The sequence below is a fragment of the Fukomys damarensis genome, unplaced genomic scaffold (genome assembly GCF_012274545.1).
Source record: "Fukomys damarensis isolate Sample0158 unplaced genomic scaffold, DMR_v1.0_HiC HiC_scaffold_23, whole genome shotgun sequence".
Classification (NCBI taxonomy): Eukaryota; Metazoa; Chordata; class Mammalia; order Rodentia; family Bathyergidae; genus Fukomys; species Fukomys damarensis.
In genome coordinates, this window is record NW_022900935.1 from 8816103 (window position 1) to 8828896 (window position 12794).

General features: G+C 44.6%; 1 protein-coding gene across 3 annotated transcripts in view; it reads left to right on the plus strand.

Moving 5' to 3' along the window:
* Ctps1 (CTP synthase 1) overlaps window positions 1–12794 on the plus strand; it is a 37649-nt gene that overhangs the window by 22630 nt on the left and 2225 nt on the right. For 2 of the 3 annotated variants that reach the window (XM_019207739.2, XM_033767522.1), the window contains exons 9-19: window positions 2672–2804; window positions 2979–3067; window positions 4152–4246; window positions 4971–5033; window positions 7345–7388; window positions 8610–8706; window positions 9769–9824; window positions 9914–10010; window positions 10482–10626; window positions 11389–11477; window positions 12635–12756. In XM_019207739.2, the coding sequence (XP_019063284.1) occupies window positions 2672–2804; window positions 2979–3067; window positions 4152–4246; window positions 4971–5033; window positions 7345–7388; window positions 8610–8706; window positions 9769–9824; window positions 9914–10010; window positions 10482–10626; window positions 11389–11473 (904 nt within the window). In that variant the 3' untranslated portion in view covers window positions 11474–11477; window positions 12635–12756. Of the gene's footprint in view, window positions 1–2671; window positions 2805–2978; window positions 3068–4151; window positions 4247–4970; window positions 5034–7344; window positions 7389–8609; window positions 8707–9768; window positions 9825–9913; window positions 10011–10481; window positions 10627–11388; window positions 11478–12634; window positions 12757–12794 lie in introns of those variants that run through there. The other variant, XM_033767523.1, reaches the window with a different exon arrangement.

Genomic DNA, 12794 nt, shown 5'->3' on the forward strand with positions numbered 1-12794 from the left:
GTGACGTTGTAAGAAGGGCTGGGATGCCACTGGCCTTTAGGAGTGGTTGGAACCAGGATTTTCTTTCTCTGTCTTTTGTATTTGCTTTTTTCCCCCACATTAGCTCCCTTTTCATTCACAGCACACAGAAAGTCGCCTTGGTGCAGAAAACCTGCCTGGGTTTTATACCTTGCAACTTCAGCTAATGGGGAAAAACTGACTCCGTTCTCTGCTGCCCAGGTCCCAAACTCCCTGGGTAGAGAACCTTTGGGTCAAGCATCCCTTTGGACCAATCAGCTGACCTGGAGTGCAGTGGGCAGAGTCACAAGACCCAAACTAGGTGACACATCCTGGCAAAACCATGTATAGACACTGCTCTGAGGTTTAGCAGGTCTTCGCTAACTTCACCCTCGTAGCACAATCCTATCAAAGCTACGATTATCTGTGCTTTGAAGTGAGACTTGAAAATGGAGGCACAGAGCTGAAGTGACTTGCCCAGGGTCACACAGCTAGAAAGAGGTACAGCCAGGGTTCACACTGAGACTGTTCGGGTCTGCAGCCCACTCTTGATGATCATACTACTCTCCCTGTCTCATTGAATTTCTGGGGGAATCCAGTGGATGGAGCGGTGGGCAGGATGGCGGCCCTCCACGGAAGAAATTGGAATGCTAACCCAGAATGAGAAGCCTCCGGGAGCCCATCATCCCACCGCCTTCCAGATGTCTGTCATTAGGAAAAGGCAGTGGAAGGGCCTGGTGACCTCTGATAATGAATCTGAACATGGTGGGTGGGTATTACCAGGAAGTAGGTCTCAATTCAGTGGAAGGAGTTTCTTCAGAGTCAAGGAAGGAGGTGAATGCCCTAGGTTACACAGAACAGTGTGCTGAGCTGGGGCTGACGCTTACAGCCGAAGAAGTGCTCGGGCTTTGCCGTTAACCACAGGGCCCTGTCATCATTTCCTTCTCAAAACGTAGAAAGGAATACTGGTGGGGGTGGGGCAGTGAGAAACAGAAACGGGGCCCTATCTCTCCGCCCATATCTTGCAAGAGACCCGCTGATTCCCAGTCGATGGAGTTGTTGATCGTGTCTTGTCTTACAGGTGGGCCCTGTTTCCTTCCCTGGTGTGTACATTCCCTGGGGGAAGAGTGATGTGCTCCCTGAATGTCCAGCTTAGCTGTGGCCTGGCTATGTCTGCAGGATGTGGGGTGGGGATTCCCTGAGGCCTGATTCCTTCCCATCCCCTCAACCGCCATCGGCTTCCTGTGGATGAGACAGCATGACTTTTGCTTGGCCTGGAAGCCAGCCTGGGAAGGAATTTCGAGGGCATATCTGGATTCCATCTTTCTATGGACAACTTTCTCTTTTGGAGGGGCTCAAGGGATTCAGAGATTGCCATCACACATTAGCTCTTGGTCTCTCGACTCACATTAGAAATGGTCTATGGGAAGAGATGTTCATGTGCTTAACAGCAGTCATGTGGTTATAACAGATGAGAAGGCCCAACAGGGCTGGGTCAGTTACCAGGCCTCTAGCAAATGAGTTAAGATTACACATCCTGTCTCACTTGTCTCTTACCAGCTAGGTGGTCAGCACACACAGGTGCCTAGTGGCTGTGGGTTATTGTGCTTTCCGATTTCCCTCTTCAGTGCCTGGCACAACCTCCTGGGTAGCATGGCCATTTTCTGAGCTGTGTTTGGGAACATGCCACTCACCCCGCTCCAGAAAGGGCTCAGCAGAGGGTATTTCTGCCATCTGCTCTTAAACCTCAGATACTTGCACATCACTTTGAAAATCTCCCCTTTGCCTTGGAGCAGTGGATCTGACTTGCCGTAGTTACTAGGTCACTGTGAGGATAAGCAGGTTCTGAGGGAGTGCTCAGTCTCTTGCTCTGTGATAGTTATTTTCATTTTGACATTTTCTCTTTCTTTTTTTTTTTTTTTTGTACTTCTTTGGAACAAAGATTTACTGAGTAAACATAATATTTGGAAAAATATAGACTTCAGTAATAGGTTTTAAACAGCATTGTCATTGATTTTGTTTTTTTTGTAATGAACATTTGGCATTTGGATAGCTTTCATTACCTTGCTCTTAAATGACCCCCTTCCCTATTTTTGGAGACAAAAATATGTAGCTCAGTATATAGCTCATTCTAGCCTTGAACTGGCTGTGTAGCCCAGGAGGCCTCAGCTGTTCATTCTTCCTACCTTCACCTCACGAAAGCTGGGATTACAGGTGTGCACTACCACCCCTGGCTTACATGTAGCTATCACAGTGGCCCAGTTTTATGGTCCTCTTTTCTTAAAACATTATATACATTTTGCTGAGTTACTAACTAGAATGAAAATTTTTAGCAAATTTGGACTTTCTGTTATGTGAATGCCCCATAACTTATTTGATCCTTTCCTGTATCTTGTGAATTATCTATTTACATCAAAAATTTTCCCCTTCGGGATTGAAATTGTTTAAAAACAATTAGAGATTTTAGAACTGTCTCTTTGGAACAGCTTCCAAAATCCTATTTTCTTTACATAGTCTATCATGTTCTAAAAATTGCTTCTTTACTGGCTTATACGTATACTCAGGTGTGATGCTTACTCATTTATTACATTTTTTCCAATTTTTTTTTCTTCTTGGTTTTGGGATGATGTGTAAATTACAATTAATTGGATATTTCTTGACCTTTCTTTGATAGATATGATCGATTGCTAGAGACGTGTTCTATTGCCCTTGTGGGGAAATACACCAAATTCTCAGATTCATATGCCTCAGTCATTAAAGCTCTGGAGCATTCTGCATTGGCGATCAACCACAAATTGGAAATTAAGGTAAGCAGGGATAACAGATGTAGCCAAGGGGTTAATAGGGATATAGTCTGTTTTCCTGTAGATAAACTGGGCTTTAAAACCAAAATTATCAGAAATGCAACACTGATAATATTATTTAAATTCGTGGAAGTGCAGTGGGAGTCACTAACTGTCTCTTTTCTACCCTGTGCCTAGTACATAGATTCCACAGATCTGGAGCCAAGCACCATGCAGGAGGAGCCCGTGCGCTACCATGAGGCCTGGCAAAAGCTCTGTAGTGCTCAGTAAGTAGTGTTTGCTGACTGTGGCGAGTGGTTTCACTTGTGTTAATGAACCCAGTCCTACACTTCCAGGGCAAATAGTAGGTCATCTACTTGTTAAAATGGTTCTTTTTTTTTTTTTTTCTTTTAGTTATTGAAGAGACTACCTATTATGTGATTTAAGCTTCTCAGAAAGTATTGCTTACTAATATAGTTGGATCTAAAGAAAACCAGTTCTGATTTTATTAGTACTGTGTGCAATTCATCATTAGGTTTATTTAAAGAGTTTTCATCCAGGACATTTGATAATTAGCCATCAGTAGAGTCTCAAACTGTTTGGGCAGCCTGCGGGGTGCCCCGCCATCTTTTCTTCTTTCCTTCCCTTTTTCTTTCATAGTGAACTCAGAGCTTCCTGAATGCGGGAATGCTAGGCACTCTCACTACTGAGCCATATCCCCAGTCTTAACAGCTTTTTTTTTTTTTTTGAGACAGGGTCTCACCATATAGTTGAGACTGGCCTGGAACTCACTGTGTAGCCCAGGCTGGTCTCCAACTCACAGCAATCCTCCTGCCTCAGCCTCCTGAGTGCTGGGATTACAGGCATGCGCCACCACACCTGGCGACAGCTATTATTTTTAATAGTAAAAACTTAGCAAGAATTCAAAGTTCACTAGAGCAGTTGATAGTTTGGTCTGTACAGCTGCTGTTGAAAGCTTGGTCCGTGTGGCTCACTGCTGAGGAGGAAAGCCCTCCCCTAACTCAGGAGCACTGTAAGTCAAGAAGAAATGAAAAGCAAATTGGGTCTATATCAATATGTATTAAAAATTATACCAAAGTACTTGAGATGAGTGCAGCAGCATCATTACAGTGTTGCACCCTATCTCTTTCCCATTCATTTTTTTGTGTGACTAAGTCCACAGTTTTGTTTCCAGTTTCTAAGTTTAAATATACACTCATTGATTCCTTTAAATAGCAGTCTTAGGCCCAGTAGCAAAACAGATGGGGTAACTTCATGCCGTCAAGAGTCTTGGCAGTGGCTTCTTTGGTGGGTACTGCAAGCTGGGCTGATAGAAAAGGGTGTTACCTTATGGTTTGTTCTCCTGTGCAGTGGAGTATTGGTTCCAGGAGGGTTTGGTGTTCGAGGAACCGAAGGAAAAATCCAAGCAATTTCCTGGGCGCGGAAACAGAAAAAGCCTTTTCTGGGTAAGGAACTATGCTGTGCCTTCTTCATTCTGAGTAGGAAAGAGAAAGAAAATGTGCCAGGATGGAATGGAGGCTATAAATAAGGCAGGGTTATTTGGAAACAGGACATACATATCGAATGTCTAGATAGCAGATCAAGTGCAGGCCTTTGTGGTTCTCTTTGGTAGAAATTTAAGTTTTTTTTTTTCATATAGAAGTTTATAAGTTACATGTAGATGCCATGGGATTTTAAGAGTGGATTATCCACTAGGAAATTCTGTTTGTATGCATGTGAAATTTTAATGTCTCAATTTGTCATACCAGCTGACTTTAAATGGGCAAAGGGATTTTGGATGCTTTCTGGTGCTGTACATTATAGTAATTTTTTTTTTCATTTTAGTAATTTTTAACTTGATCATTTGTGAATGAGAACTTAATGAGAGATGATAGTAAGGAAATTTGAATTTTAAAGTACCAAGTAGAATATTGCTTATTTCTCAGTTGTTAACTTTCCAGAACCTAGAATCATGAACACTTAGATGTCGTTTTTTTGTTTCTTTGTTTCTTTGTTTGCTTGTTTTTTAATTGAATACAGATGAAGTATAACAGCGAACAGTGGTTGCTTATAGCAGGAAAGAGTTTATGACTAGGGCTCTGACCATGCAAAGCAGGGTCTTTGCTGGGCAGGGGGAGATGTGAGAGCTGCAGTCTCAGTGGAGTTTCATTTTTTTCCTTCCCCTGGAAGGTGTGTGCTTAGGAATGCAGTTGGCAGTGGTTGAATTTTCAAGACATGTGCTGGGATGGCAAGGTAAGTGCATTTTAAGACTCAGATTCCACAGGACCATTGCCTGGAGTGCATGCTGGCCTTGTTGCGTGGTGGGTGATGGGGAGCTGTCAGGATGCCTGCTGCCTGGTGCACCAGGAGGTGCAGTCCTGGCCTCCACCTGACATGTCCTGTTCTTGGGATTCTTTCTTTGGCCACCAGAACCACCATTCAGTGTGTGTCCAGAAGAAGACACCAGCCTAAATGAGACCAGTGCAGTTTGTTTTGTTTTTGGTACTGGGGATCGAACTCAGGTCCTTGTGCTTGCGAGGCAGGCGGCAGAACCACTAAGCTAAATCCCCAGCAGTAGAGTTTTTATAAACCTGGGCTCTAGAACTGTCTGTTCTAAATTATTACTTATTAAGGGTGACTTCAGGCAACTTTCTTAGACTCTGTGGACCTCTGTTTCTTCTGTACAATAGGATTCAAAATGGTGCCCGCTTCACATAGTTGTAAAAATTAGGTAAAGTAGCCAGATGTAGTGATGCACACCTGTAATTTCAGCTACTTGGAAGGCAGAAGCAGGAAGATTACAAGTTCAAGGCCAGCAGGGACCCTGCTTCAGAATAAAAGGATGGGGATGTAGCTCAGGACGGCCTAGGTTTAATCTCTACTTCTTTTTTTTTTTTTCCTTTATTGAGTTTATTGGTACATTTTAGGTATACAGTACAGTTACATTTATCACTGGGATCTTGTACCTTTGCATGACAGGTCTTGGTTCTCATTTTTTCCCCTTGTCCCTGCCCTCCTTTCACCCGCTCCTAATCTCTAATTCTTTAAAGAAAAAAAAAAAAAGCAAAATAAGTCCCTAGCAACCTGGCAAGTAGGAAATGCTTGATATCAGGTTTGTTTACTATTAACTAATTATCACAATCACCCCCAAACCCAGTGGTTTTAACATCCTTGACTTGTCACCTCTCAGTATCCTGTGGATGACTCCGCTGGGTGGTTTTCTGCTCGTTACAGTGTTTCTGAGGTCCCTCAATCATGCCTGGCTTTCCTTGGTACGCTCAGCCCAGCAGGGACCTTGAGATGCTGGCTCCACGTGGTGGCTTTAGTAATGGTGCCCAGGATTCTTCACACCTGGTGGCAGCTGACTTCCCAAACAGTAGGCTCACTGCACAAGCACTTTCCAGACTTGCCATTGTCTTGTTGGCCAAAGTGAGTCACAAGGTGAAGTCCAGTTGAGGAGGGGACTGCAGGGCATGGATACTGGCATGTGGCTCATGGGGCCACAGTTGAATAATCTGCCATGGCCGTTTGTTCCCTTAACCCAGCTGACAGTATTAAATTTTCAGAAAGACCGATAAACAAAGCTGTCTAAAGGAATGAAAAGCAGTCTTAGCACACAGTGCAAGTGATTCTTTCATGGCCAGCTTGTGGCTGGGGCTGGGTTTCGGTTCACCTTCTGAGAGACAATGGCTCAGCTTGGTGGGCAGTGAGCCTCTAGTTCTAGCTTCTGTCCTGGTGGGGTCTCTCTTCCCCTACCACCACAGAACTGGCTTTCAGGGCTCCCTGGACCTTTGGGCACCCCGACCCTGCTCTCATTCAGGTTCCCATATGAGTGGTGACTTGGTGACGAGCTCACTTTGTGGCTGAAGCCTGGGTTGAGTCCAGGAGGGAAGTAATACCTAACACAGAAAGAACCGACATATAGTACCAGGAACTTGGTCCTTTTCCTTTAGTCTACAGTGGTGTTGCTTATGGTTAGGCAGTAAATTCAGTAAAGGATGGAAAAGTTATTGGTGTTGAAATCAGTTAATTTCTGGTGTAGCATTTGAGCTTGGCAGTTGAGTAAGGCAGTACATCAGGTCCTGAGGATGAAAGAAGGAGATACAATTCTCACTTGTCTAGAGAGTTAGTCTGTAACAAGATGCAAGAAAATGAAGATAACAATATAAGAATTATTGGTCATAAAGATATTACCTAAATACAGATTTTTAGGTTATGCCATTGGTTTTGACCTCTATTTTGTACAGCTTGGTTTCTCAGAAAGTTAAAAAACTCATCCGTGTCTGTGTGTTGTTTTTAAGTCTCAAATATACTGTCCCAAAGGGCTGGGATTTAGCTCAGTGGTGCTGTCACCTGCCCTATAAGTGCAAGGTCCCGAGTTCGATCCCTGGCATACACACACACAAAATGTGTGTGTATGTATAAAATACGGTCCCTAGTTTGTTCTAATCATTGATTTTAAATTGAGGGAGGTGATGGTGATTTAGTTTAGTGCTTAGCAATTAAACTATTAATTGATTTTGTTTTTAACATTTTTCATAACTCAAGTATTTTAACTTTTCAGATGCCAATTCTACAGAGTTTGACCCTAAGACCAGTCATCCCGTGGTGAGTCAAGAGTTTGGATCTCTCTGGGCTTAGAAAGTGTTGGAAGGGGCTCATGATGCACTGGATGGAAGAGGCAGGCTGTAAGAGCCTCTCAAGGTCTTGTGCTCTCAGATCTGATAGAGAGAAGGAATTTGTACTACATAATTCTTCATGTTTCCAGTTTACCAGAGTCTTTAAGACAGGAATCAGCCCAGACACCTTGAGGGGATTCCTGATTAAAATAATTCTCCATGCCTGCTCCTCTTGGCTCCCAGAGCACTTTATTAAATAATACTGGTATGAAACACTGACGTAGGCATTTGTCACTCACCAGCCACTGTTGTCACCGTGTTGTTAATTCACATTTTCCCTAGCAGCTGTCCTGATAGGGACAGCATGTGTTTAAAGAACTGCTGTGGTGTGGTACTGATTTGTGTCACAGTAACTGAAGCCTTCCCAGGTCGACATACCTGGTGGTTACATCCAATAGCAGGAGTGTGAGGCACGGTCAGCCTGCTTTGTTACTAAGGCTCGTTGAGGAAGCACCGTGCCTTTACTCTTCTTTGAATCTGTACCCCAGGAGTGACAAGCATGTTAAAAGGCATTTTTTTTTCTCCAGCATTCAACAAATGTTGAGTACATACGTTGTAATCACTGAGGACACTGATAAATGAGACAGGAAAGGTTCTTGATTTCTTGGAATCCATATATGTTTGTTGACCTGCATTTGAACTTCACTAATATGAAGGCCTCATAAGAGGAAGAACAGAGACTGTGAAAGGTGGACCTTGAGGTAGGGGAGTAGGGCACAGAGAAGGCTCTGGGGTCAGAAGGTGTTCAGGAGCAGTGGACCGAGAGGCGACCTGGACTGTCCCCTCTGAGTGCCACAGCCCACCCATTCGTAGACACATGGGGAGACACACGTCACAATGGCTGGTCTCCATAGTATCCATGCTACAGCACTAGTCGTGCTTCGAATGCACAAAAGCCTGATGGCCTGTGTGATCACCAGTGCTGGAAGCAGGAACAGCATCACCAGGACAGGCTGAAAGACTGAACCTCTGCCCTGGAGGGTAAAAATGATTAATTGGCAGACAGCTTCCCAGTGATGGCATCTCTTACAGGAAAAGCTGGAGAGGTAGGGTCTGCTTGTTCACAGGCAGGCACCATTTGGTGAAGGGGGTCTTGCTTCTAATGGGAGCAGTGTTTGGTAGACTGTGTTTGTTTTCTGAACATCTCCAGGTCATAGAGATGCCAGAACACAACCCTGGGCAGATGGGCGGAACCATGAGGCTGGGCAAACGGAGAACCCTGTTCCAGACCAAGAACTCGGTTATGAGTAAGAGCTGTCTTGGGCTTGGCTGTCTAGGACACATGTCTTTGGGTGGTGCTGTGGCTCGAAAGAACCAGGCTGGTTTCTTTGTTTTGTTTTGTTCTGTTCTTGCTTTTGAGGTTCTTTTTTTTCCCTTCCTGTTCACACTCTTCGGGTGCACCTTAATAGCTAGAGCAGCGGTATGGGTCTTCGGGAGGTCACTGGAGATGCAGTCAGGGCTCTGGGCTGTGGATACCTCCCGGACTAAGGCAGTTACATTAGATCTATTGCAGTCTCTTCCTTTGCTAATATTGTTAAGTTGAACTGTATGAAATCTCATGATTTTTGTCGCACAAAAATTGCAGGTTTGTATGGTTTAACCTAAACAGAATTTTGTTCTAAGAGTTACATATAGATGCTAAAGATTTAGGAAAATTATAGGAGAAAAACATTTAGAAATTTATTTTATGAGACAGGTTTTTTTTCCTCGCTCATTGGGAACATTCCAACTTTTAATTGACAGAAATGCCCTTGTGTCTGTCTGTGGGTTCCATGGCAGTGTAGTTTGAGTTTGATCTTCACACCCTTCCAATGCTGTGATGTTTTATAGATTTGGAGGTCTCCTTAGGCGTCTGAAGGAGAATGGGTGATGCAGCCTCTTTGCACGTCAGCTCCTGTTCACCCGCAGCCACCAGGTGCTGACAGCGTTTGACAGCTGTAATGTGACCTGCGTGACTGCAGAGGTCATCTGTGTGTCTCTGAGTCGTCCCCTGGCCCATGTGTTCTCATGGTTTGAAAAGTCCCAGTCTGTTCCCAGACTTGCTCTCAGCTGCAGAGTGGGAACACGCCTGTGTCCCGTGGAGGTGGTAAACGCCTGTTTCTGTTGTGTTCCTCCTTAGAATTGTCAGAGACAGAAGCCTGAGAATTACTCCAGATCGTGGGAAGAGCAGGCGAGCATAACTGCCAGCATTGTAATAGTCTGGCTATGGAGACAATAAAGAGCGAACTCGTGGAAGCAGAATGCCACTGTGAATGAGTTGTTTGTGAAATCAGAAGTCATCCAGCCGGGTTTTGTTTTTGTTTTTCCAGGGAAACTCTATGGAGATGTAGACTACTTGGAAGAGAGGCATCGCCATAGATTTGAGGTGAGAACTCGAGCTTGGTCTCTTCTGTTATTGGACAGTTAGTAATGGAGAGCCCAGCGCAATTTTTTTTTTTTTTCATGCTTTAACAGGTAAATCCAGTCTTGAAAAAGTGCCTGGAAGAGCAAGGCTTGAAATTCGTTGGCCAGGATGTTGAAGGCGAGAGGATGGAGATTGTGGAGTTGGAAGGTGATGACTTGGGTGGCTATGTTTAGTGGAAAACTTCATCAGGTTTTCTTTTCATGTGGGAAAATGTAATACTGTGTGTCTGGCTTCTGACCTGGTGGAATAAAGAAGCAGTGCTCTCTCTCCTATGAGGGAAAGGGTCCAGGTGATAAGAGGACTAGAGCCCTGGTAAAGTGATTACACTGTGTGGTACACAGTGTACAGTCTACAGGCAGCCACATGACTCAGTCTGTGTGAGTCACAGGAGCCAAGGACCAGGATGGAGGCCCTGGAGCACAGGCCATTTAGCCAGGAAGGAACAGCAGCGTGAGGGGAAGGGTGCCAGATTGCTCATGCTCTGGGGTTACCAATATTTAGATTCCAATGATGATGTCACTTTCAAATAATTTTAAGGCCATTTAATAGATTTCTTTTCTCCATCTTTTACATCGTACGTACAATTTACATAGTGAATCCTTTGAATTTCTCTTTCAGATCACCCTTTCTTTGTTGGGGTTCAGTACCACCCTGAGTTCCTCTCCAGGCCTATCAAGCCCTCTCCACCCTACCTTGGCCTCCTCCTGGCCTCCGTGGGGCAGCTTCCACATTACCTCCAGAAAGGCTGCAGGCTCTCACCCAGGTGGGGACATCGCTTCAGGAACCAACTCCTTGTCTTCTCTGCTCCTGTGGGGTTGCTGACTCTGTAGTGAGGTGTCACGCTGCCAGTCTTAGGGAAGAACCACAAGTGCTGGGGCTGGGTGTCCTGGGTGTCCTGGGTGGGGTGCCGCACATACCTCGCATTTGTATGGAAGTTCCCACTCTGTCCCTAGCATCGTTTTCTTTGGCTGCTCCCTCTCTTGTGTTTCTGAATGCTGGTGATACTGAGAAGAGACCCCTCTGGTCTGTTAAGGCGACTGGTTTTCCCCAGGAAGTGGGGACACCCCTGGGGGATTTTTGCCTCACTGCTACTTTCATCTGCACCCAGTTACTCAGAGTCGGTGGGTGGCATGTGAAGGCTGAAGTATAAATGGGTGTATATCTCTTGTAACTAGAGGAAGGGATTTCCTGTGTAGCCTCATACTAAATACAATATGTGGTAAAGAGTTGGATTTCTTTTCTTTGGTACCGGGGATTGAACTCGGGTCCTTGTGCTTGCAAGGCAGGCCACCGAACCGCTGAGCTAAATCCCTGGCCCAAGAGTTGGATTTCTTTTCTTTGGTACCGGGGATTGAACTCGGGTCCTTGTGCTTGCAAGGCAGGCCACCGAACCGCTGAGCTAAATCCCTGGCCCAAGAGTTGGATTTCTACTGTGTGGACACATGTTTCTGTGGTAGTGGTGGCTAAAAAGCAGAGAAGTGAGTTTTTGGTGGGAGATGACCAATCACCCTTCTGAATTCTACAGGGACACCTACAGTGACAGAAGTGGGAGCAGCTCCCCTGACTCTGAAATCACTGAACTGAAGTTTCCATCAGTAAATCACGACTGATCTGGTAATGTCAAGTGATTTTTTTTCCCCCCTCACTACTGGGAATTGAACCCAGGACCTCATGCTCATGCAGGCTAAGCAAGCACTCTACCTCTGAGCTACCTCACCAGCCCAAGTGATAGATTTAAGTTTTATTGTTGGTTTTAAAATGTTGATTACACATGGTTATAAGCATATCGTGAAAGTTGAGTGCTAAATTTGTTTATCTGCCAGAGAATGGAAATAGTAAGGTTAGTGTGGGCATGGGTGGTGCAGGTGTCTTGTGGCCCTTTGCTTCATGCAGGTGCCAGTCTGACCAGCTAGGTGGGCTGGGTGCTTAGACCCTGTTGTTTCATGAAACTGTGAAGGAAGGGACAGCATGACAGTATGGCCTCATGACGCCTCGAGTCTTCGTCAGGAAGTGCTCCAGAAAGATACTACGTGCAAATAGCTTGGTGTTGGTTGCTGCTTATTTCAGAAATCCTGCAAAAGCTGAATTTTTGAATAGACTTTGAATGTATTTGTAGAGGCAGGGTGTTTAAGTTTATAAAATGCAGTTCCAGGTACATTCAGTATTTCTGTTGAATGTAAAAGTCAGAAGTACAGCCTCAAGCCAGGGATTTGGCTCAGTGCTTCTGCCGCCTGCCTCGCAAGTGCAAGGACCTGAGTTTGATCCCCGGTACCAAAGAAAAGAAAGAAGTACAGCCTGTAATGCAAGCACTTGGGAGGCTCAGGCAGGATGATCGCTGCAAGTTTGAGGCCAGCCTGGGCTCCATAGTAAGTTCAAGGCCAGCCTAAACTGCGTAATGAGATCCTGTATCGAAAACAAACAAAGAAAAGAAAAGGTCAGAAGTACAGATTGTGCTGGTGAGGACAGTAGAGGGTGAAGAGTGTCGGCAGTCTGGGGTTTGAAGCAAGATCAGGGGATCTTAGTAGGTCCTGGGCTGGCCTGGTGCTGCGGGCAGGGTGCTTGTATCGGGTCAAGGCAGATGTTGCTGTGAGGTCTTGAAATATGCGATTCTGTAGGAATTACAATTTTAGCTTCTAATTATTCATCTTAGCCTGCTAGTACTAGTACTGTTCTGTCATGAAAAACAGGCATTGATCTCCATGACAACTGACTGAAAATTCTAACTTTTCTACTTAATATGCATCATGTAATTGCTTTTTTTTTTTAAACAGGAATGATTCACGAGAACCTTTGACTTTGACGGAGTTTACTGCTATGATTTTACACTTGGCTTTTGACACTTTTTTAAAAAATTGGTACATTTATATATATATATATGTATATGTATATATATGTATATGTGTATATATATATGTGTGTGTGTGTGTGTAT